This window comes from Pararge aegeria, chromosome Z (genome assembly GCF_905163445.1).
Source record: "Pararge aegeria chromosome Z, ilParAegt1.1, whole genome shotgun sequence".
Lineage (NCBI taxonomy): Eukaryota > Metazoa > Arthropoda > Insecta > Lepidoptera > Nymphalidae > Pararge > Pararge aegeria.
This window is the reverse complement of record NC_053208.1, coordinates 16,306,926-16,334,169: the sequence shown is the minus strand read 5'-3', so window position 1 is coordinate 16,334,169 and position 27,244 is coordinate 16,306,926. Positions and strand designations below refer to the sequence as shown.

General features: G+C 34.9%; 1 protein-coding gene across 2 annotated transcripts in view; it reads right to left on the bottom strand.

Moving 5' to 3' along the window:
* Positions 1 to 27,244, bottom strand: part of LOC120636045 (SPARC-related modular calcium-binding protein 1) — a 53,764-nt gene that overhangs the window by 22,898 nt on the left and 3,622 nt on the right. For both annotated transcript variants that reach the window (XM_039907309.1, XM_039907310.1), the window contains exons 2-4: positions 23,269 to 23,449; positions 19,528 to 19,746; positions 405 to 458 (exon numbers count right to left, since the gene is read on the bottom strand). In XM_039907309.1, coding sequence (XP_039763243.1) covers positions 405 to 458; positions 19,528 to 19,746; positions 23,269 to 23,449 — 454 coding nt within the window. The remainder of the gene's footprint in view (positions 1 to 404; positions 459 to 19,527; positions 19,747 to 23,268; positions 23,450 to 27,244) is intronic.

Sequence of the window (27,244 nt, the reverse complement as noted above, 5' to 3'; positions counted from 1 at the left end):
TACATTTAGGCGTTGCAGATTTTGAGAACAGATTTTGATATCAACAATGAGCGCCAGCCACACGTCTGGCACTGACATGTTTCGGACTAGACAGCCCCTTAACACCACAAAGGAAAACATTTTTAAATATTTGTTCATTTCGTAAACCCAGAAAACCCCTGATTCTAATTTAAAATAACGTCAGTTTCAATGATAAAATGTCTCTAAAAATAAATTAATTAATAAGGCTTCGGTGCCAATTATACCTATATTGCAGTTCCAGTAGCTTTAACCGGCTGCATGCTCTTTAATTATGTTGTCTATTAAAAATTTACCAGGTCACACAAATTATATTTATACCGACAAAACATTTTTGAGCTATGATATATAGAGACACTACTTTAAATAAACGATTGTACACTCACTTCTTTTGTTCCGTTGGCCACGTACTGATGATCTTCGCTTGGTTTGTGATTTACCTGTAACACACATTTTAATACAGTCAGTGTTGAGTGCCCGTTAGGTCAGATTTGATATCTGTATAGATTTAATTTCATTTAATAACTAACTGGATCTAACATTTAAATTATTGCTGTAACCGAAATCTACCCAGCAGTTATTGTAGGTTGAGAATGAGTACAATGATGATGAGCACATAAAACAATAGAAAACCACTTAAATGAGAAAGTCCCCTCAGTTTATTGTAAATTCGGAGTTCCACAGAAATTTACCAGCTCAGCTAGTATGGTCAGGAAACATTTTTTTCCCTGGTAAGTAAAAATTTTTTCTTCTCCCACCGCTTTATCAACTCTCCAAACACGAGTGGAAATAATGAACAAGTAATATACACTTCTCCTAAGTATTCCCTGTTGCCGTGCTTTGGACCCGTTAATTTTATTCTTTACCAGGGGATACATTTTTTGTCTCTTGCTATGCAGAATCCTTATTGTCAGGTTTGTATGTAAAGTAACATCTGCATTTTAAGGTAAATCCGTCACTTTACATGGTCAAAGCTCGACAGATCCATGCAAATGTACCATATTTAAGATAAGCTACAAATAAGGGCTCGGGCATTTGCCTAAGTTTTCAAATGTATATGGATGCATCGTTTAAAATTAAAGTTGTTCTCGCGGAACCTATTTATTGATCCCCGCGAATCTTATATTGAATTAAAATTTAAAATAAATGAAAATATGTATTGTAAAGATCATTTTCTTAATAAGGGTAGTTAGTTAGGTTCTATAATTTCATCATCACAAAGAGATTCAAGCATCTATAATTAAATTCAGACAAAAAAAGTCGTGGTTGTCTAAAGTCTATTACGAATCCTCTACGGATCATGCACTGACGCCTTTCTTGATCTAAAATGACGTTAATGTCAATTTTACAACATTATTAATAGTGGGTGTGTGGCCCTTTTAAATTATTTCATCCTAATGGTACAATTGATCCAACTCATGACTTTACGAGTTAAATTAGTTAGAACGGATTTAAACAGCTGCCGCTGGTGACTCAATTGCCGCACCTCAATAGCTGTATTTTTTGTTCCACTACAAATTAACCTTTGACTGCTATCTCACTTGCTGGTAAGTTTTGATGCAGTCCAAAGTAGTAACGGCCAACCTGTTAGGAGTATGGCGGTTATACTAAACCATCGTACCGGAAGCTCATTTCTGTAATACACTACTTTCGGACGTTTGTCGCATAAAGACTAAAGCGGTACGTCATCGTCATCATAACAACCCATTAGCTTACAACGGGACACGGGTCTTCTAGAATGGTTACAGATCTGGTTCTCGATCTGGTTACAGCGCATAGAGTTCCACATAAATTTTATACATTAGATTTACATTCCCTTTTTAAAAAATAAGCAATCTATATGACATAAGATATTGTAATGGAATTGTACAGTTCAATGGGTAGGTACATACCACGATAATATTTTGGATTTGTCAAAATATTATCGTGGTATGTACCCGTTGAACTATATTTATGAAATCTTGATTAACCACGACAATCTTCGTTTAAAATCTTTAATGGAATTGTAATTGAATAAATTAATAAATAAATGAGAAGTGTTTAAGGCCACAGTCCAGCGCTGGCAAAGTCCGGATTGATGGACTTCACACCCCGTTGAGTAAATTAATGAGAACTCTTAGGCATGCAGGTTCGCTCACAATTTTTTCCTTCACCGTTAAAGCAAGTTATATTGAATTGCTTGAAACGCACATAACTTAGAACTTAGATGTGCGTGCCGCGGTTCGAACTCGGCCCCGGAAATTGAATCTGAAGTCCTAAACTATTATTATAAGCGATACATTCGTATTTAAATATCCATTCACCATAAATGCAAACGCGCGGCTGTATCTTTCTATTAGATTGCCGACTATTCTGGGTATATATGTGTGTATCGATCGATATGTATTCACTTCTAAAACAGGAATGTTTGGCTACAGTATCAGTTATATTATAACTGCCAAACAATATTTTAGCCGTCCTTTTTCCACGCAACTTCCACGAAACTTTGATATTAACAATATTAATGTGAAAGTAGTCAATCGATAGCCGATAACATACCACATAGCTGGTCTTGAAGCCTTTCCCAAATGTAAAAATATGTGTTAGATAAATATTTGGCTTGGAAACAATAGGCAGCTGTAGGCCGTACATTAAAGATCTAAAGGTGATTTTCATTGCTAAAAACGAACATATCTGAAGGGTGTGAGGTGTGTGCCGGAGATCATCATGATCGGTCCACTAGAAAGGGCAAGCCGAAGTCTTTATTAATACCAGTTTTCCCTGACCGATTTCGGTCACGTTGGTCAACTTCCAGAGAGATTATGCATCTAAGCGGGAGATTAGGTATAGTTCACAACTGTGTGCACACAGGTGCACTCTTTATCCTCAAACTATCGCTCATAGTCAGTTGGGAAGGCAGATCCGACACGACCGGAAAGAGACCTTCGTGCTCAACGTGACACGGTGAATCAACGCCAATTTCCTAACTCCGGGCTTGCACTAAGAATTTTTGTATGAGAAAAAACAGGGATCGGATCCTCGTAATCTGCAGTCGAACATGCTCTTCACGTCTAGTCAACGAGACAGTTAAACTTAAGATCGATGTAACTGGAACAAGTTTGTGTGATGAACATGAATGTTTTTCAAAGTCTAAATGATATATGCACGAATCCTTTTCATTCTGAGATGAAACCCATAACCGGCCCACTACAGGGCTGTAGTGGGCCGGTAATGGGTTGTTGATGATGATGATGATGATGATATAATTAATAAATTTTCATTAAATTTTATTTTAATAACCCATAACATAAACTACGCTAACTTTGGGGCTGTATGTGTGTAGTTTCGTAATACATTTTTTTTTATTTATTAAATAATTGTGCACAAAGAATAAAAATGAAAAAACACAAGCACGCGAAGCTGCTTGCAGAGCTAGTATTACCTACAGACATACTTGATGCAAGTGTGGCGGTGTCCTGGAAGGGGGAGACGGGACCGTAATACATTTATTTTTTTATTTATTAAATAATTGTGCACAAAGAATAAAAATGAAAAAACACAAGCACGCGAAGCTGCTTGCAGAGCTAGTATTACCTACAGACATACTTGATGCAAGTGTGGCGGTGTCCTGCAAGGGGGAGACGGGACCGTCTACACAACCGGTCCAAATGGCAGTGATGTACATTAGTCAATACGAAAACCGGTAACGAACGAGCGTCCCGCAAATGCCTGCGCTGTCCCCATACGTTTTTAATTGAACGTTGGGTAAATGTCTCAATTTGAGACGCTTTATTGCCATGATATGTTTATCAGGGCTTAGGTAAATTTGCATTTAATTTAGAAACGCATTTGCAACAACTCACCAACCGACCAAATAAATCTCAGTATTTATATCAGATACCAGCTGTTGCCAGCGACTTATGTTATTATTATTATATTAATATATATTACAAAAATAATGGCATGTTTAACTCCAAGATGCAAGCTGAATCTATGCAAAATTTTGTCAAGATCGGTTTTGCTACTACGCCGTATAATTTGACTAATCAAGAAAATTCCAATTTTATTTGTAGTGTTAGCGGTCAGGCCTTATGTGTGTGTATAAAGTAACCGTAAGTTCTATGGGCTGTAAGTAGGTTTCTGACAAGACAACACAACAAGACTTTTAAAAATCGATTTATATGTGACAGAGTGGTTAAATGTCGCAGAAGGACACAGATCTTGTTAACAGAAGTCTTAGACAAACCGAAACGTATTATAATAAACTAAATTTATAAAACAAATGGGTTGGTTGCTTGGTTAAAAGCGCTTATCTCCGTAAACCGTCATTGAAGGATAAAGGTGTATGCTTTATAAAATCACGCTATTCTCTAACTCTAATCTGACTCAAAGTTACATTGTTATAAAGGAACAGAAATAACAAATAGACATTCAACGGCCTATTATTTTTACCCTTTTTTTGGAACAACAACGTCGCTGTTTTGGACTCTAAAATAACCCAGTGATCTGATCGGTGGTATCCGATTTCGTTACGTCCCAGACATCCCGGCGGCTAACCGTAGCGTGAACTACTTCAGCCTCGGTTCGGTTATGTACATCATTATAATGATGTACATAACCGATCCGGTCTTTATTATACTCACGTGTTCACGTTGTTAAATTGCCATAGCCCTTTTTGCTCTGCACGCTAATTAAAGGAATGATCGCTGCAGTAGATGTTTTAGTTTATAACTGATTTATGTTTTATATACTAGAGGGTCAAAAACGAAACTTGTGATTGTCACAATTGTTGGTATTAATTGGCTGAATTAGGTGTTCGCTTGCTTGAGCTGCGTATTTAAATTTGTAGCCAATAGTGGAATATTGCCATCCAATCAGAAAGCATTTGGATCGTCACATTGTCGCTTCGATTCAACGCCAATCCAATCTATTTAATTCCAATATGTCCACAACTCCCAAACTTTATTTGTCGTCAGTTTTTCATGCAAATCCATTTCATATTTTCCAAACCCATTTTTCAAATGAGTTTTGTTTGATGATGACAGACACAGATGATTGTCTTTTCGCTTTCAAAGAAAATCGTTAAAATATATTGAGTTAAGTATTAAGTATGAGGTCTTATTCTGTGGATTCCGAAACTAAATGTTTCATATCTGCCACAATTATTTGTATTGTTTGTATGACCGTTCCTATGTATTGATATTTTAAATATACAATATGGAAAAGCAGTTTTTTATTGATATAATTTGTATGACACACATACATACAAACCATAGTTTGTATGTATGCGCTCTTTTATTGTAACACTAACCACCATGCAGGTAGATGACTCGGCTAAAGTACGTATATAAAAGATCAAAGCGGCAAGTTATCCCAGCAAACCTATAAACGATGTCTGAGGAACTTTTTTCTGTCGCCTCATGTTTGAGACGCATTGGCTTTACAATCAGATGAACAAAAAACAGGGTTCCATTGTATTACGGCGTCGAGCTGTCTGACAGGAACGATTTTTTCTTAGAAAACCCGCTCTAACACAGTCGCCCTCACAGTTAACTTCGACAAGTGTTTAATGTGAAGCCATTTTGGTAACTATGTATATGCGACAAAATGCATTTTACCTTGGCTGATCGTTTTTGGAACGGATACGGTAACTTTAATTTTTAAGTTACAGCGTACACGGCGTCTATGTTTAGGTATATATTTATTACTGTAGTTTCAGGTTTGAGGTTTAACGTGGTGCGTTGCCGTGGTGACATTAACGACACAGTTAAGAGCTTTTAAAGCAATTATACCGTTATCGGCATTTACCAATGGCATAAGTATTGGACTGAAATTAACCAGAGTTATAAATAGTTTGTACTTCTTTTCCACGACCACCAGTGCAAAAGGCAGCAATAGGTATAGTTTGAAGATCGAATATTAATTAATGTGAAGTTTTATTGTATTTTTGCAGTAAATACGTCTTATGCACTATGCAAAGCAGAGTAATAACAGAGATATTGAGAAAAAGTAGACTATATACTCACTACTAAGTAGACTATATATATACTTCTTCTGTCTGTGTTTTCTTTAATTCTTCTTCTGTATTTTTTTTTTTTTTTTTAATTTAAATTTGTGTGCAAATAAAGAGTATAAATAAATACATAAAATATATACTATATATTAACCTCTTGCATGTATATATATATATCTATATACATATACATATGTACAAGTGGCTACAAATAAAACCCATATATCCTCGTATTTCGTATCACTTGATTCGATTGTAGTCGATTTAAAGAAATTATTATACAGTCATTCGTGACCCCATTCCCTAATTGACCTTAATTGTAAAAACAGCTGATGCCAGGTTGTCACTGCGTAATTTTCATGACGACTTCATATAGTTATTTCTAACGACCAGTAGTTTACCGAGATCATCACGTTGAAGTAAATTAACAAAAAAAAAATTAACTCTTCAGCTTTCATAATTTCATAAATTCATTAATTATCATTATCAACCCATGACCGGCCCACTACAGGGGACGGGTCTCCTCTCAGATTCAGGAAGTTTTAAACCGAAATCTAAAACGCTGCAATGTTAGAAATGTTATGAATTATGAGGTTTCCTCACGATGTTTTCCTTCACCGTCAAAATATCAACAACGTTAACATAATACTGCTTTTCGCGATGATGGTAAGCCACCCGGAGATAATAAAATAAAATTAAAAAATTGGGAATAAGTAACTATTAAACTTTATCGGTGTTTTTTCCTGCTCATCCACGTTTCTCACAAAACACACCATTACAATGCATATGAGAATAACAATAAATGATTATAAAATGCCTACAATCACAGAGTCTACTAAATTATGCATGATTACGTAGGCTTCAATAAAATTGATCATGTGAAACAAGACTCGATTGTCATCAGTTAATCGGTACACAGTAGGCATGCGTTTACTGGCAACTGTGAGAAAGCAACCAATATCAGTAGGAATCAACTTGTCTCAAAGGTTTCCCAGTAGTTAATCTTACAATTACTCCTTAATATCACTACCTGTTAGTAAAGGGTAGTTGCGGTTGACTTTCACTACTTTTTCTCCTTCTTCTTCTCCTGGGCCGTTTACGCACTTGGTTGGCCTGAAACCGTCCGTTGTACGTGTGGCCACTGATGCGGCTCCCCGCTGGATCATTCCAGCCAGCTCACTCCAGAAGCTTAGCAGGCCGCCCAGGTAGCCGAGTGCTTCGTGGAGTGTTGCTGGGGAGCCAAGGTGTGCTGCGAGTGGTTTTGCTATTTCATTGGAGCATTACGTGTATCGGTGTTTCATCCATCTCCATGCATGCTCTGCAGAGAGGGCTGTAATTTATACTTAACATGGAACGGTGTTTGTTCTGCAGGTAGTGCCCTGTTATCATACCTACAACTGTCCTTAGTTTAACCCGATGTAGTTGCAGTAATTTTGTTGTTAATCGTATGTTGAGGTCTGGTCTGTTGTTTTAAACCATATAGCTCTGAGTGTGTTCATATGACTTTCACTTATAAATGTATTGAAAACATGAGTACTCAATTTTTTTTTCAACCTGTCCTATTCATGTAAAAATCGGAGATTGCAGTCAAAAGTAGTGAAAAAAATCGGGTTCGAGGGCTTTAATGATTATCATATGTTAAGGATAAAAACTAAAAAATTTACTTGCGACAACGCCAATCAAATAACTTACTATTATATCCCAGAGTACATTTTGCCAGGCCCGGGAATCAAACCCTGAAATTCATTATCCTTAAATCAAACATTCTAACCACTAGACCAACGATTACGTACACATCGTGCGTACTGAATTTCATCGTCATGATTTAGGCCTTTCGCACAATCGGGGCAATATAAGTGCTAATGTAATCACAGTATAATTGCCCACGTGAATACTGAACTGCTGTCTGGCGCCACGGGCTCACACAACTAGTATTTATAAATTATGGTCACGTAGACATACACGAAGAAATATGAGCGAAATACTGATGTCGAAAGCTAGGAATAACACGTCCATATCTTCGATGCATTTATTATAAGCAACACCAAATACAGTTCTCGCCACCCCACCTCTTCCCGCGGGTGTCGTACGAAGCGACAAAGGGAGTATAGCAAAGAACGGGCACCAGCGTCCTCTATACTACCATCTACTGCGATCACCAACCAGTGTGCCCAGCGCGTGGTGATGATGGGCAAACCACCCGTAGAGCCGGCAGTGGACTGTTAAGGGCTATCGATTGATTGATTGATCGGAGTTTAATCAGGTAAGACTTCTTAGATTGCCGAGAATTTGTCTGTGACTGCATTAACTCCATATAACTTAGATAATCAATCGGGAATTTTGTCGGTTAATGGTTAATGGTCAGGAATACAAAGAGAGGATATACGTGGGTAAGGCTCGATTATATAATTATTAATTTTCGAAGGAACCGTTAGTTTTCCCGGAATATATAGTATCCTATGTCAGTCTCAAAGATGCAAGCTGTATCTATGCAATATTTCGCAGCGATCGGTTACTGAGAAGCCGTGGATAGGAACAAAGATTGTTTTATTAGAGAAAACCCCCATGGGCTAGAAATACGGGATAATAAGACCAAGATGCTAACAACCATTGTGCACAATATCGGTGCAGTAGTTGTGACGAGGTAACAAAAAAACAAACACACATTTTCGTATTAATAACATTACTATGGATTAGTATGTAATATCAACATCACGTTATAGTTTGAATTATAAAGATGACAGTATGATTCATTTATCTACACTTGAAACAAGAAGCAAGAAATAAAGTAGGTATACTTTATTGTACACCAAGAAACATATACAATGTTAACAAAAACGATACATTGAATAAATAGCTTTACAATTGGCGTCCTTATTCGCTGAAAAGCGATCTCTGCCAGGCAATCAAACTGCTGGATATGATGGAACAAACAGGATACGATGAGTGACAAGTGAGTTATGGTTGTACAAATGGCCTCTTAAGTATTATTTTCATTAAAGTTAAGATTTGCCATAAAGCCTATCGACTGTAAGAATAACACAAACAAAAATACCCGAAAATGCACTATAAATTGTCAGTTTTTCTGTTATGGCTGACCTCTTATTGATCTACAATTGGATGTTCAGCATTATTTCGGAGCAAATTCTGAGATTTATTTCAGTTTTAAGTTCATTCTCCGAACAGCGTTAGTATAACTTAGGTACAACGCGGAATTCTAACAATTAGGAAGATTTTGTGTTAAAAAATAAATATTTGTAGTATTGCTATTGATTAAAGGGGGTTTATAGATGATCGTTATTTCGAAAAAAAATGGCGGGCAATAAGTAATCAGTCAGGATCCATACTAACATATATTCAAACATCTTTGTCTTTAATTAAGTCTTTGAGGCGAACCTCTTTCATCGAGAACCAGATGGACGTTTAACGTAATCTGCGCAATTGAAAATGTGAAATAATATAATATCTAGGCCAACTCAGTGTCAATAAGTTACATTATAACACCCGAGATATATTTTAATGTTTCGCAGTGACAGGTTCAGTATCTCACGCATAATTGAAAAATATCCACCTGTCAATATATTTCATTTATCTCGCCTTTGAAATAAAACTAATTAAATTGATATTATGTTACTATAAATCAAATTCCATGTTAAGGTTTCAAGTAACAAATATTAGAAACCAGAGAGAGGTTAATTGGAAAAACCGAATTCAACAGATTATTGAAACTTTTGCCTATGTTTGTTGATTCGCTAAAGTAGGTATGAAAAAGATAAGTGGTGCAGTTTTATCAGCATAGTGTTTAACAAAAACAAGATGCTTTAGTTTTATTTAGTGTTATTCATTCATATTCATTCAATGAACAATGATATAAGGCAAATTGCATAGAACAATACTTCGATTAAGAAACATTGCTGTTATCGTCTTACATAAAAAATAAAGCCTACAGGTACACAACGAACCATGACGAAATGACAATAATAATTTTCTCAACACATATTAAATGAATAATGCATGCAGACATTCCTAATGCCCATTGGTTTTATATAAATATGAGAATATAAATATAACGGAGATAATTATTGAATATTAGCACCTATCGGTATTCTATAGTAGCTCTAGTTTAAGACTAAGCCCGCGAGAAATTTGAGTCCGTCTTTATTTAGAGTTTTTGTGAAACAATTTTGTTAGAGTTTTTTTTAAGTATTCTGAAAGTTGTATGTCAATTTATAATAGTAATTATGTGATACTGAAATAAAAACCAATAAACAGAGATCATTGAAACTTCAAAAGGTAATAGCCAAACGGTCAGAAATATGTTACTCTTACAAATATAACTTTAACTAATATTATCGCAGCCAGTTATGGCACTTTAACTGCCTGAAAAAAAATCTGGCGAAACATAAATCTGTCAAAACGCAAAAAAAAAAAAAATTTGTTAACGATATAGTATAACGGAAATATAAATAGATATTGCTTCTGTGCATACTTGGGATACACACTCGTGTGTCTGTTAAAATACGAATTTTATTATGCGTCGTTTATTACGAAAGCAACTATAAAATAAATTATTACCATATTCAGACGATAAACAGGCATTCTGTGAGGCTTTATGATAACCGAAAGTACTTCAGCTTAAGGTCTAGACTTATGTTTGTATACTACAATATGTATATTATGTGTATAGTTTTTCTTTGGTTAAGATTGGTTGTAAAATTTTATATTAAAGCGTGTATAAACATCACTGTCCGCCAACCTAATGACTGGTCCATAAATTCTTTAGAAATACCACGTTACTCTGGTAAATAGGTCTGATAAATGTCTGATTTGGTACTAAAACTAATAATTAAACTTTAATTACCTTTTATGTTATTCCTTCTAATTTACAATTAAATTAAACAAGTGGTCAAAAAGAGCTACTGGTGAGCAAAACTAAATATTCTGGGAAAGAGTTTTCCGTAAAGACATGATTTTAACCTTATTTTAAAGCTACAAAACAAAAAAACAAAACAAAACCTTTCCTCTGATTTCCGAAAAACGTGCTTACAAATGAGATTGACCAGATAAATTACCACTGTACTAAGTAATCAAAAACAAGACTCTAAAGTTACGTAAAACATCTGTATACAATATTGTTATCAACAGTACGGATGTGTTGCGATACCATCAAAGTTGTGCATGGAATAAGATATGTCGGTATTCGTAATTTAGATGTTAAACTTGTATACGCTACCTACTCTGGGATATATTAATCAATATCGTACCTAGTTTCAGCTATTTACAAACAAGAAACGGATTTTTAAAAATTCTAATTCAAATATGGAAGGGTGTACTGAGGTCGATTCCCAGCTCTAATGTTATGTGCATTTTTAATTTAGGCAACTAAATATCACTTTTTTTCAAACGCTTGTGAAGTCTACCAATTTGCACTTGACCAGTGTTGTTGACTATGGGCCTCAAATCTTCTCATTCTGGGTGGAGACCCGTGCCCATGATAGCGGGCCCTGCCGCGGGTCTGTGTCCATTAACTATATTACAAGAATAAACCCACCGATGACTACTTTAAATCCATTTAGTACAAGACTAGCGGACTCTCGCGACTTCGTCCGCGTATGAGTCAATGAAGTTAGCATCAGATCTTTTCTAGGTTCTCTGGAATAGATCATATATCATAATCATCGTGGCTAGCTACCTACAATTATTTTAGGTGTTATACTGAGTTTGAAAGTTGTCATTATTTTAGTTGATACATACAACCATCCATATATCCATAGTCACAAACTTTCGCATTTATAATATTTTTTTTTTTTTTTTTTTTTTATAAATATAAAATAAATAAATAAATAAATAAATATACTACGACAATACACACGTCGCCATCTAGCCCCAATTTAAGCGTAACTTGTGTTATGGGTACTAAGATGACTGATGAATATTTTTTATATATAATATACATAAATACTTAGAATATACATATAAACACCCAGACACTGAAAAACATTCATGCTCATCACACAAACATTTTCCAGTTGTGGGAATCGAACCCACGGCCTTGGACTCAGAAAGCAGGGTTGCTGCAAACTGCGCCAATCGGCCGTCATTATTATTAGGATGGTACGCATGCATTCGATCGTTGTCCCATATGCCTTGCGAGTTGCTGTTATTTGTGAAGAGTTACGTCCTTTATCTCCGACAATATTTATCAGATCCTTTTCAAAATAGGACAATACATTTCTGATAGTACACACTTTCAAATAAAATGAGAATTATTAAAATCGGTTCAAATTTAACGGAGCTATGAAGTAAAATTAATAAAAAATTTCATCCCATTTCCCGGAGTAAATATATTGTTCCTCGGGATGAAAAGCATCCTATATATTGACCCGGAATATCAGCTACTACTATACCAAATTTTATTTTAATCCGTTCAGTAGTTTTCACGTTATGCCCGGACAGACAGACAGATATACAGACTAACACACAGACAAAAGTTAAATAAAAATCTGTTTTGGATTCATTATCAATCGATTATAGATAAAGCATTAGTAATATATGATGCTGAAATAAAAACCAATAAACAAAGATCATTGAAACTTTAAAAGGCCCAACAACGGCTATTGCCAGAAATATGTTACTCTTACAAAATACTTTTTTATTTATTTTGTGAACAATAACATAACTTAACTGCTTATAAATGAAAAGATGATCACTTTAGAAGTATGAAACTGCGTAACAGTGTTATACTGACAGACAGACGGACAAAAATTAAAATAAAATCTGTTACGGATTCACTATCGGTTATAAAATAAATTAAATGTACAGAAATCTTCCAGTTACTATTATAAGTATATATAGATATTTAAAGACTGTTACGTTTACATAACTGTTTAATGAAATAGGATTTTTTAAATGCTGGTGGCTAAACGGTACACCAGATGTCATGAATATTTTAAATTAAATATAAACAGTTTTTATAGTATTGCTAGATGGCACGCCCTGGCGCCGCAAAAGTGTCTTTAAATTGTGTTCTTTATTGGTGTAAACCTGAATAGGTGCGTCTCATGCGCTTTATCTAGCGTCTTCAAAACTGGCACGCATTAAATGGAAGTAGAGCAAGGGGGAGTTGCCTTGTTGGTTTAGCGGTTAGCATCGTGGTGTACAATAAAATATCTTATCCTATCTTTCATGATGCTTTGGGTTCAATTCTCGGTAAGGGCTTGTTAGTTGTTGGGTGTTTTGTCGAAAAATTCTCACTTAGGAAAATAGAATAATCCACACACTATTTCATTGGATATCATGACGTGCAGCCATTGGTCTCCGTTACTATCAAATAATATAATGGTAGCATTTAATTATTAAATCAGTCGTAGCCCACCAATTCACATATTATGGGGAGCATGGGGAGTCTCTAAGTACCCTTTTTATTCTCCTTTCAAGAGGTTGCTCAGGTATAATGCTGGCTTACATAAGCATGAGCCTTTATTATTAGCCTAAAAAAAAGCATTACATTATAATATATTTTTATATCATCACATTGTCAAATAAGTAGGTACATTTTGTACAATATTAATACTCCTAAGAAGCCGGCCTACGCAGGGCGATGACGTCCGATGACTCCAGATTGTAGTCTCTAATCGCCAACATCCTTTATTTATTCTATGCGATATACTCTTGCTTATAGATTTGAGCATCAAGTCTAAGTCTACGCATATAATAAACGGGCCCAGAGGATTTACTTTTTATAATTGACTAGCTGTTGCCCGCGACTTCGTCTGCGTTTGATTTTGTTTTTAAAGTATTCAGTATCGCTAAGCCTTAAATGAGTATAGTTGTATATACATATAACATGTGACTGTCAATTAATTATAGACAAATAATTTGCAATAAAATAAAATTGTGACTTTACTTAAAGATCTAAGCTATCCTATCTCTTAAGTTGGACCAGACTGCTTACGGTGTGCCAATTTAATTTAAAATCGGTTCAGTAGTTTAGGAGTCCATCGCGGACAAACATCGTGACAGGAGATTTATATATATTAAGATAAGTCTTTGACTTTGACGACTTTTATGACTTTACTATCATAATAAAACCCAATCTATCCCATTTATTCATAAGTAGGTATACTTTGTGACAGTATGTCTTATATCTATGATCGTGTTTTAGATTATAGTCTAATAGATAAATTACTCATAGCTTTAAGCGAATATATACCAGTATAATTCAAGACTAGAGGTTCGAGTTTGCCCGAATTCCGGAATAAAGAGATGCATCATCTTACAATCTCTGGTTAAGATGCGCTGACAAAGCTGCGGGTATTTGTTAGATTGTTATAAAAATAAACTCAGGTAAAAATTGGCCTGGGTCAATAAGTTTAGACCCGCGGCGACTACATTTTGCACTTAATTCTATCGAAGAATTTTGATTAAGGGCAATTCTTTTTTATTTGCATGCATATAAAATGTCGTTTCTGTGATTGTTTTAGCCGACCAGCCCATTTTAGTAATTGTTTTTTTTTTAAATAAGAAGGAAATAACTTTCGAGAAGCGATTAGTTTTATCCGACTACACAAGAATGGCGAAGGTATTTTACTAGGTGCGTTCACTTACGCACGTCTATTTCTTGGCCGATTTGTGGGAGGTTGTTTAGGTATGAGATAAGACTAATAAATCAACGCATGTAGCGTCCCGTAATTAAAACGCCCATCCCGTTTCAAGTTATTTGATAATGAAATTATTTACGAACATAGCGATTTATTTTCAATGAGAGCAGGAACATCGATGGTTGTACTGAACCACATTTATCTGATACGGGCAGCCATTTCGCATTTGTACTCATACGTCTATCAATGTCGTCTAATAGGATGATAGTAGTGGCCAGTAATCGAGTCTGGATTGCTGCCTTCCGCCTTTGGCAATCGCGCGCTTTGCTTACACAATATATAACGTTAGTACAAGGATAAAGGACGAGATATAATAAAAATACATTAGAAAGACTATATATTGCTGTATCCCTCATTTAAGGCAAAACAAGGGAGATTTGTATAATAGGGTAAACAAAAAAAAAATAGGAATATTGGTTCAGGCTCTAGTATCTAGTTTTATAGCTTATGATATGTGCGAAATAAATAACGCAATACTGTTTTTAATTTTATAATAATTCGTAGTGTGCCGATAATTCAACCTTGTTGAATAGATCGCGGTCATGACGGCACCTGCTGTGGTGGGGGACGTTAATTGAGGTGTCACGGGCAGAATCTATCTTCCATAATCTAAACACGGTTATAAATAAATTGGTCTCTACCCTTTTATAAAAATTAATTATTTTAGTTCACCGAAATTTCACGCAAACGAACTAGCGTGAGCAATTATTATATTACATGAAATTTTTAGTGTTAACATTAGAAACTTATATAACGTTTAAATATTTTTGATCAAGAGGAAGAAGTAAGTATTTAATAACTATGTCTGAGCTCTACTTCGCAAGTATTGCGTGAATTGACTAATTTGTCATTAACAGAATATTGTCCCATATCGTTACTTAGCAGTAAGGTGGTATTTAATTACCAATTTCATATACTAGCTACATATTATTAATAGCTAATAATTAAATATTAACAACTTTTGATAACGCGTTAATGTAGATTTCTTCAATCGCTTTGGGTTATCCTTTTCGTAAAGCTATTTTACGTCCATCGGGAACAGTATCTTTTTCTTGGCGGAAAGTACCCTGTATTCTTTTCTGTACCCCGGGCTTTATGCATTTATGATGATCGGTTGAGTAGTCAAGGCGTAAAATCATAACAGTCAAACCCACAATCGCATTGATAATATGAGTTAGAACAAAATAGGTACCTAGCAACAATATTTACAAAAAAAAATGATAAGTATGAACCGGCTTATTTATATATCTAAAAATGTTGTAGTTGTATAACAAAGTAAAAATTATTAATTTTTAGTCTTTTTTGTCACAAAAAATGTTTTCACTCTTTTTAGAACCCACCCAGGGTTTGCAGTCATATCTAATTTATAATAACCGAGTGTCAACTTCTCATAACCTTGTACAAAATGTTGCTTTTCCTTTTTTTATTAAAGCTCCTTTATTGTGACGAACTATACCATAATCGAAACGTAATTAGTGTAATATTGTTTACTACACTGTTTCACTTGACCAAATGGTGCTTCTAAAAACATAGTCAAATCGCTATAGGTATAGGTGTCCCTGTAATATTTGAAGATTTCCCTCAATTTCTTCAGGACCCCTCAAAAGATCTTGACCTGACGAAAATGGGACCACATGGGAACTATACCGTCTCAAATCAAAATAAAAATATTATTCAAATAGGTCTATAAATGACCGATTTGAATAATATTTTTATTTTGTTTGTACCGAGCTATGAGCTAACATAAAAAAAACGAATTGAGAACCTACTCCTTTATCGCAATTCGGTTAAAAAATAGAATATGCCGCCCGAATTTGTATGGTTGTATTGCAAATTTGGTTTATATTTTAAGCTGCAGCGCTTTGGTGCTACAGAAATGCTCATAAGAGCGGTGAATCGTGTATTGACCGGACTGGACTAAAGAACGACGCTAACTAAAACGCGACCTATAATATTAAATCCACTTTTCAAATTTCAGTTTTATGCAATTGCGATTGTTAGTTGCCTATATTAAACATAATCAAAATAATAAGTAAGCCCCACATATACCCAGCTATACAATATTTATTTTATCTAAAACGCATCTAATTGGACAAATCTTACTGAAAATTTCGAAAAGCTTAGATACTTTGTATTTTGCTTCTATAGAAATAATGTCACTAAATCGTGTAATGCTAAACAATTATTCAGAAATATGGTTTATAATAACTAACCTTTTATAGATTTTTAATAACGTATTTGTTGTTAGATACTCATTTTTATACGACTTACAAAAAAGGAACTCCTCATTTCGGTTGTTTTTTTTTATTTTAACGTCTTTTAGCTCACGACTCGGTCATTTATGAAACGATTTGAATTTTTTTTTGTCTTACTTCCCATTTGATCCCATTTTCATCAGGTCAAGATGTGTTCAAGGGATCTGGAGATTTTGAGGGAACTCTTGAATTATAATAGTCACCTATAGCGATTTGATCATTTTTTAAAGTAACTTTAGCCCCAGCTCCGGGAAAATCAATATTTTGTAGAAGGTTATAAAGATTTGAGATTCAGCTTTTATAACTTAGGTATAAATCACAAACTTATCCTATAAAAAGCATCAAAAAGTTTTTTGTGACACTCAGTATCTTAACATCAGGTGACCCACTATTAATTATAGGCAAAAAAAACTTTAATTACCAGGCAGCAGGCACTAGAACACATCTGTATTCCGAAAAATAAATGAACCATGTTATTTCTCATTATATTATGAATTTGTAAATGATTAAGCTATTCGTGGGAAATTTTAGATGTTAGACATTTAGTCTGTTTTGTATCGTATTGGATAAACAAGTAATACTTTTCGGTGTGAAGATACAACGCAGATTCTTGGCGCCCGAGACCATGCAATAATAAATTAGGAGCCAGTCAGCCGGCCAATGCATTAAACATAACTTAGATAACTCCCAATAAACATCATCACATAACATGCATCATTCAATGCAATGTATCATAATTTTTTACGTTCTGTAAATAGGTAGGTAGGTAACTTCTACGTAGATAAAGATCGCGTCACGTAAAAAGAACTCTGTAGCTCGACATGACGTGCAGCAGATAATTTTTACAATTGCATGCGAGTGAGTTTTTGAATTAGTTATTGAATTTTTTTTTAGTGTTAATAACATTAAAATTAACAATTACTTAATACGTGAAGAGAATATATGGTATAGTGTTCAAATCGACTTACAAAAAAGGAGGATGTTCTCAATTGGTAAACATAGTAGACATTTATTATAGTTACATTTCGTATTGAGAAAGAGTGAGAAAGCTAAAATCCTTTCTAATATTATAAATGCGAAAGTGTGTTTGTATGTTTGTCCTTCCTTCATGCCCTAATTAAGCAACTAATCAACTTGATTTTTGCCATAGAGTTAAAACGTTAGAAAGTAACATAGGCTATTATTTTAAGAAAACAAACTGTTTCCAAGGGATTTGTAAAAATCCGTAATAAACGCGGACATAGAAAGCGGGCAACAGCTAGTTTACAATAATCAACCGAATATTAACCACTAAGCGACTACTTTAGTTTGTATGCATTGCCCTTTGCGCAGTAACACTGTCGGTGCTCTTTTCACGCGACTCGAACTATACGAGTTTGTATCCTAGAATCATTTACGCAAGACATAGTGAAAGATTCGTTCAAAGAAGATGCGCTTGTAAAATAAACTTTGGCTCTCATCTGGAAGAATGTTTATAAACATGCTGAAGCACATTATTTACAATTTGTATTAAACTTAGCAGACGCTTTGAATCCGGGTAGGAAAGATTAGTTTCTAGTAGTGTTGATAAACTGTTCTCTATCACGTAAGTATACAAATACGAATAGGTATGGATAGTGTTAAAAATAAATATTTGCTCTGAGGGATTTGTATCTTCCATAAAGTTAAAACCTTTTATATTTTCTTAACAACGACATAACGTCACATACGGGTTTGTAGCATCAACACAATCACATTTTACAATACTGATGCTCGATGCCACAATTCATAGGAAATATCGTTGTTGCAAAATATAGTTTCTTTTGGAAAGAATACCCCGCAAAGTTTGCATGTACATTGTAAGCATCAAAAATGATTCCCAGTAAATAATAGTCCAGTGATCGATGCAGCGGTTCAGCCAGGCATTGGTAGCAAATAAATGAACAAACAAAGCCAGACGAAGACCAGAAATAATAAAAAATAAAATTTTAACAGCCCGTCCAATAAAATTCGCGATAAAAACTTAAACAAAAAACTGCTGTGGAAACTGCAAATCGAGGAACGTACATTTTCGAATTGGTCTAGGTATGAGAAATTTTTATTTTTTCCTCGGACGGCACTACCATTCGTCGAAGCGAGATGGCGGATATTCCGATGCGGGATGTGTCTTTATTCAAATCACATTACGACCCTTAGGGGTAATGGATTTCCGATTTATAATATTACTACGGAAGTGTGGATGAAATGCGATGCTAGTCTAGTGGTTAGATCTCCCTTCCGAAGAACCGAGTCTGATTTCCAGCACATCGTGCCTCTCAATTATCGGAGTTACGAGCGTTTTTTTAACACTCGCTATAACGGTCACGGAAAATATCGTGTGGACTATATGCCCAAGAGTACCCCATAATGTTCTCAAAGTTGTGTGAAGACTACCAATTAGTACTACAGTAGGAGTAGTAGTCTTTCTGAGATGATCCTGCGCGATTTGTGAAATACTGAAATTCACATCGATGAGTTATAACTTAAGCTTATACTTTTTTGTCGTAGCAAACTTCCGCGGTTTTACCCGCGAAGTCTGGCGAGGCTAGTAATAAATAGCAATCTACAGTAGGATAGTACTCACCCGTCTTTGTGCAGTCAGGCCTGCCGTTCCTCACAGCTGTGTCGGGAAGTGGTTTGCCGTCGGAGGTGACACACCAGCAGCCGGCCGCGGCACCGGCGGCAGCGCATTGCACGGCCGCGTAAGTGCCGTCGGCCCGACAACGCGGCACAAACGCGGCCCGACGTCCGCCCTGCGCGTTCAACGCGTAACGCAGCACGGTCAGGCACGATGACTGACCCTCTATTCAAGAATGCATATCGTTACTCTTCGACCAATATGTACTAGATAGATATGTGTTACACTATGTTGGTTGTTCACTATTTTAAAAGAAGCACAACACAAGACAAGACACTGGCCAAAATCATTGTCAAGGGGAATGTCGTCCCAGTTGCACCGGAGGCATCCAGAAAAAATAAACCATCATTTGACAGTTGCTGTCGTTTGTTCTCTAAAAATTTTTTATTCCACTACAAGTTAGCCCTTGACTGCAATCTCACCTGGTGGTCAGTGATGATGCATTCTAAGATGGAGTCTGGTATTCAAAATTCATCATAGTCTCTTTTGGCGAAGCTAAAATTTGCTCTCCGAGAGGCTCACTTACGAGTACATATATAATATGACACCAAGCATTGAATTTCCAATTTCCAAAAACTTTTTTCCTTCATAGTAGAGAACAATTGACAGACCTAGCAAAGGAATAAACTAGGTAATAGTAAATGGAAAACCATCGTCTATAAACAGTGTGAAAAAAACCAAAAAAATAGCAAGTACATCAGTCGCGAATATTAGGGATAATACTTACGCGATCACGTTTAAATACCAATAAATTAGCAATCCGAATACGACAGACTCTTTTACAGAGTCAAGTCACTAATGTAACTGTTTACATAATGTAAATTGTTGTACATAATGTAAGTTGACACTATAATAATTACAAACTATTAGCAAGTACTTCTTTTAAATTTTCAAGCAGGCTCTTTCATATGGGTAATCTATTATAAAATGTAACACAGCTAAGCTTTCTATTTTCATGTATTGAACGGAACTATAAGGCTCGCATTGTCACGAAAAAAGAACTCACGAAAAACGCTATTGCGGTGTAATCTCTTTCGGAAACTTTTGGTTAAAGAGATGTTCTTAACATAATAACTACCTAATGTATTATGTTAAGGGGCGTAAGTAATTTAATATGTGCTAGTAAAAAAGTGTATGTGCTAGGGAAAAGAGCAACTGCTGAGTTTCTTCTCGCTAGAATCTGCCTTCCGAACCGGTGGTAGAGTCACTACACACAGACAAGACATGACGTTTCAAAAGTGCTTATATTGGCCTATTTGAAATAAATGAATTTTGAATTTTGAATTTTGAATTTTTAATGAAAGTCTTCCATCTTAAGTCGCTATTAGGGACCTATTTATTCATGTAACTAGATAAGCCGCCAGTTATGAAAAAGTGTCTAAGAACTGATCTTCACGAAGAGTGAGAAATGAATTATAAGTGATAATAAGTAATAACCACAATACAGTATATATATTGATAAAGAACAGTCTGACACTTTTTCCCATTTAGTGTGCTAAATACTTGTAAATATAACTTCTCTATTAAATATCACAAGAAACTACATAATTGCTAGCACGCTTGTATAATAGAAGTAAATTTAATAATTAATAGATAACGTAGAGACTTTGGGACGGTGGGGTCCGGAGGCACGAACTCTTTTCAAAGAATTATCGAAAAGGGTTATCCAGTCTACCGGTGACCCTAGCCCTAGCGGGCTGTTACCTTGGTCAACGAATTAGTTTGGCCATCCAAAAGGGCAATGCTGCCAGCACCTTAGGAACTGTTCCTCGCTGCGATGGTTTCGAAGACGTTTTAGATTTTATTTAGTTTTACATAGTTTATTTTAGATTATATTTATAAAACAAATATTTTTAATTATTTAAAAAAAAAAAAAAATCAACTAATTATTTATATTGTTTTGTTCCAAAAGTAATGCGTTCCTTTAGACCATAATATTTGTATCATCTTTGTTGTAGATATCCTTAGTTTAGTCTTTGATGATTTGATCTGTCAAACAATATACAGATGAATATAGATAACTATATAATAAAAATTTAGTTATTTATTAAATAAAAAAAAGAACACTATTTCAATAAAAATGTATGTGCGAAATACTTCTAAATATAACTTTTCTATTAAGTATCACGGTAAACTACTTAATTGCTTGTAATAGAAGTAAATGGATAGTTGGCGTATCACATTATGCAATATAGTAATTGAATCAATAGCCTTGTAATCTTCACAAAGTATTTAACTGCATACGACTACTATTATAATTATCTATTTTATGCTGGACGCCGTTTAGAAATACGATACATCAATGGGTCAGACCAACAAATAAGTAAAGATGGTTATTAATTATTCTCTGAACGTGTAACTGAGGTCTAGTGGGTTTATCAATCCGTACAGGCAAAACAGGTAAGTTGCCTTTTAAGCACTACTAGCTACTAGCTGACCCGTGCAACTTCGTCTGCACCAAATCGGATATTACAGGCAAACACGAATAAAAAATGAATCCTAGCTAGATCGATTTATCGCCCCCGAAACCCCCATATACTAAATTTCGTGAAAATCGTTGGAGCCGATTCCGAGATTCCAATTATATATATTTATATATCTAGAAGAATTGCTCGTTTAAAGATATAAGATATGAGATACAGTTAACATAGAAGGAGGAGGCAAGAGCCCTTTTCAAAGAATTATCGAAAAGGGTTATCGAGTCTACCGGTGATCCTAGAGCGGGCAGTTACCTTGGCCAACGAATTAGTTTGGCCATCCAAAGGGCAATGCAGCCAGCATCTTGGGAACTGTGCCTCGCTGCGGTGGTTTCGAGGACGTTTTAGATTTGATTTAGTTTTTAAATAGTTTATTTTAGGTTATAGTTATGTATTAATAAAAATTATATTTTACATAGAAATACATTTTTGTGATTTTGCTAAAACTGTCTTTAAAATACAAAATAATAATACAATACTACTTACATAAAAAAACATTATTTAGTTCTAGTAAATTATCTATTATCCAGTCGCAGTCGGCAGATATTTGCTACAGGGATTTTCGGTATACCGTTTTACGTCATTATAATCTTCATGCTTATATTACTATCAATACTGTAAAAATAAATCTCTTGAATGTTAACTAAACCCGGATACATTAAGGTATAAAAATGAGTTTTGTGGCGTAAATTTTTACAGCCCTTTATACAAGTAAAGTACCTAGTGTAAATTTTTACGTCACAAATTACGCTATTTTAGTTTATTTTATACAAACCATTTTTTTAACAATAATATCACTCGGTCTTGTTCTCTTGTGTTACCCGTTTTTATTCATATTTTAGTTTTATTGTTTATCATCATCATCAGCCTGGAGATCCTACTGCTAATATAGGCCTCCCTTGTAAATAGAGATTAAAGGCTCTGGCTTCCATTTGATTACACGGACGATTCCCCATATCGCTGGTTCAGAGCTCTGTGACCGATGTTATACCTAGAGCTTCCAGCATGAAGGGTCATGAATATCTGGTCCAACCGAAGCTTTGACCCTCTTTGCTATGAAAGAAAACGCTTGTTTCCAGCTGTATGATAGGCTGAGAATGGTCCATTCTTAATTTTCAAGTTATTCCCGCCTCTATCGTCTCAATTGGCCTAGTTTGCACGCAAGAACAGTACTTAACAATTATAAGTAAATAGATAATACCTTACTCACCCACACACGGTCCTCTGTGAGCTATTGTCACCGTTTCACCAGTACACTGGGCTTTCATAAGGTGACATTTGGAAGGGTACGTGCGACCGTCCGTGCCGCACACAGCTCTATTTGCATTGCCCGTATTAGCCTCACATGCGGCTACCTTGTGATAGCATGTCGCGCTGCTTTGGGTACTAGCCTGCCAAACAATATTTATCATCATCACCATCATATCAAGCCATTACCGGCCCACTACAGGACACGTGTCTCCTCTAACACCACGCTAGCCAAGTGCGGATTGGTGGAATTTACACACCTTGAGAACTTTATGAAGAACTCTCAGGCATGCAGGTTTCCTCACGATGTTTTCCTTCACCGTTGAAGCAAGTGATATTTTAATTGCTTCAAACGCACATGAGTTAGAGGTGCGTGCTGGAATTCGAACTCGGCGTCCCGAAAGTGAAGTCGATGTCCCACCCACTGGGCTTAAACAACATATATAGTGAAATAATAACGTACTGCTACGATCATACGATGCGATTCGCCGTAACTAGCAAAAATATGATGTCAATAAAATGTACAGTTATGGCTTATACTACTTATGTACTTCGCAGGTATTCATTGTGTCAAGACAATACCAGTGAAAGTAATGGAACCAAGAATTTTAGGAGTGTTAACTAACTTAACCGATTATATAAAGCTATAGTACCTACGCAACACGATAGGTCTTAATATATTGTAATGCTTGAGACACTACTGGGGTTTTTTTATGTATGTTATTATGTAAATCATTTATATAAATTAATTCCACTATAGGGTCTGGAAAATTATCATACTTATGCTCAGAAGAGCAGTTACGATGTTTAACCCTTTGAGCCGATAAGTTGCGGTCATTGATTTAATATGTTAGGTTAGGAGTAGTAGGAAGGTTGACAAAATATGCCAAAATCAAGACCACAAGGCTCCAAAAGTCTGTTATCAATATAGAAGAAGACATATTTTGACGACCGCAAGAAGAAAAATAATTAATCAATTCCACTATCCCCTCCTTATTAACAATGAATAACATAAAAAGGTTTTAGAACTTTAGAGAAAAAATTTTAATTCCGTCGTTTTTGCGTAACGTTTACCGTTAATACATCGCACGCATCGAAATCTCTCAAAAAAGATCGTAATCGGAATCGATCGTAGCCTGGTCGTGGTATCTATTGGTCGTAGCGTGATATAATATAGCCGATACTACCAACCCAAAAAAAAAAAACAATTTGAAACCTCAGTTCCTGAGATTAGCGCGTTTAAACAAACCAATTCAAAAGCTTTATAATATTATAGCTAGCAAGCGCCTACTTCATTAGGCGTTAAACATTTTTACTTGTATTCAAATTATCAATGTGTTTCGTTTAGTACTGAGTGCTAAATTAACTGATTTATTACCTGACTTCCAAAAAGAACCTTATATTTTTACTACATATGTAATTGCATGTCAATTTGACTGTATTACATATGAGTGAATGAAATTATTATGATTGAATAAATACTGTTAATTTTTATTCTTCAAAATTTCTCTGTATATAAAAAAAAAAAAGCTAAATTTTGTACACTCCGCGAAATGCCGGAGAATTTGTATGGTGTAGTTTATAATTTCTTCAATCTTTATTTCCACGCCACAAGGATTTTCGGCAAAGTTACGTACGTTTTGCTCCAACACCGGATCATCCTCAGGAGATGTTGACTTCACATTGAATAGTTGTTAACAATGTTTGGTGTGGTGTATAAAGATTGAAGAAATTATAAATTACACATACAGATTCTTCTGCTCTTCGCTTAATTTTCATAATATATCATGGAGTTCCGCAAAGAAACGCCTGCTTCTATCCAATATGTTATGTTTTTATTTGGTACAAAAGGAGTTCCAAGTCGACATAAGCCGACATAGATTATTTCTAAATAGATCGAAATTTTTAACATATAAAAAAACGTTAGGTAACACAAAAGATTACGACATGGTCGCGGTTCCATACCTATCTCGTATTATCTTTTTAACCATTTGTCCAAATTATATGTAGTAAAAGGCAAAAGTAATTTGAATTAAATAATATTATTTAAAATAATATATGTAGTAAAAGGCAAAAGTAATTTGAATTAAATAATATTATTTAAAATAATATTATTAATAGTGTCCCAAACTACATCTTTAACTCATATCGTTAACCCAAATAAAATAATAAAATGACGCTTATAAGTTAATAAAAATGTGTGCGATTATTTATTATAATCCATATTTTCTTCATTTTTTTCCTTGAACGTCAATGACGAAGATACCTATTGTCTCTATTTATATTCAGTTCACAACAATAGCAACTGAGTGAATGTTTCGCTGGCTGCCAATTTAGTCTCTCATGTATCGAATGCCTCTGCATCCGGAAAGATAAATTAAATATTTCTGACCCATAATGTATAAAAAAACTGGATACCTACCTACATTAATGCAAAGTCTACCGAGGCGACTCGATTGAAGTGTAGGGTTAACGAACGCAAGAATAAAATATGCAAATACCATTTTATAATGTTACTTTAGATTATAATTTACTATATTGATCGAGGGTTGTGTGGCCTAGCTGTGATAGCACAAATAATCATTTCGACTAACAGTTTATTAAAAAAAGTTATAAACAACAACAACATTTTTAGAATCGTGTGGAGTATGAACATATAATCACTATCTCAGCATACATATATAATTATATCTGTTATTTTTATATATAAATTGTTGTATTCAATTTATAATAAGAGTACCTGTTATAAAGTTATACAGATCTAATGCAAAAAATCGGTTCAGTTAGAAATACAAACAACATCGCATCCCAAACGCTTGACAGTCTTCGTTCTGTCTTGGGTAAAAAAACTGGTAGATACATCGTTCCATTTACTCATTCTATCTACGTATAGTATTTCAAACTATGCTATGTTTGCCTTATTTCGCGTCCGGGCGAGATGCGATTCGATATCGTTGAACACAAGAAAGTTAATACGTGCGAGTTACGCATACCAACTGGCGCGTTTTAATCTCCCCCCCAAGACTATATATATATATATATATATATATATATTGTTCGTTCGTTAATGGGCCAGATCTGAAGATGACAGCAAACCTGTGAATGGCAGAGCTGCGGGCTTCGACTAAATGGGGATTTTTCTACATAACAAAAAACCTCGTACAATTCTACAATTCACTATCATCAGCATGAATGAAAAAGGTCCCTCTCACTTTTGATATTAAGATACACTTTGAAGACCCTTTTAAAAGATCTTCAAAAAGAAGTTTTCGTTGTTTTGGAAGAAATTAAAAAAAAAAAACGAGCAATTCATTGCTCATCAACAAAATGGTGTTTGAAATTTAATTAATTAACCCCCACGCAAAAACTACCGGGTATTATTATTTTTACGTGTCTTTGTCTGTCTGTGGCATCGTAGTTCCTAAACGGATGAACCTATTTTGATTTTACCTGAACCTATTTTAGTTTTTTTTGTTTGGTAAGGTGTAAGGTCAATAAGTCGGGTGTTATCTTAGCTATGTTTGATTGATAGCCGCCAAAACAAAATTGCGGATTACATATTTTTTCGCAAATCCCTCAATATGGGTATCAAATGAAAGGAATTGATTATTAGAATACTATAATCTATGACATATTTCAAATGCAAAATGGCCGCTAGCACAAATTGGCGAATTTTTATTTTTCATAACGCTTTTTATATAGATATCAAATGAAATGGGTCTACTAGTCATAGTATAACGATGTACACTATAAAAATTCGGGGTTTTTAAATTTGTATTTTATATATTATGCTGATATTCTTCTGGTGTTTCCAATTATGCCTCTGTTAAATCTGAGATAGCAGTACCTACATTAGCTAAGTATATTTTTAATCCCATTCGAATTCTGTTTTGTCTGGTAGGAAACTTTGGCTGTGACTATTTACCACCCTACAGGCC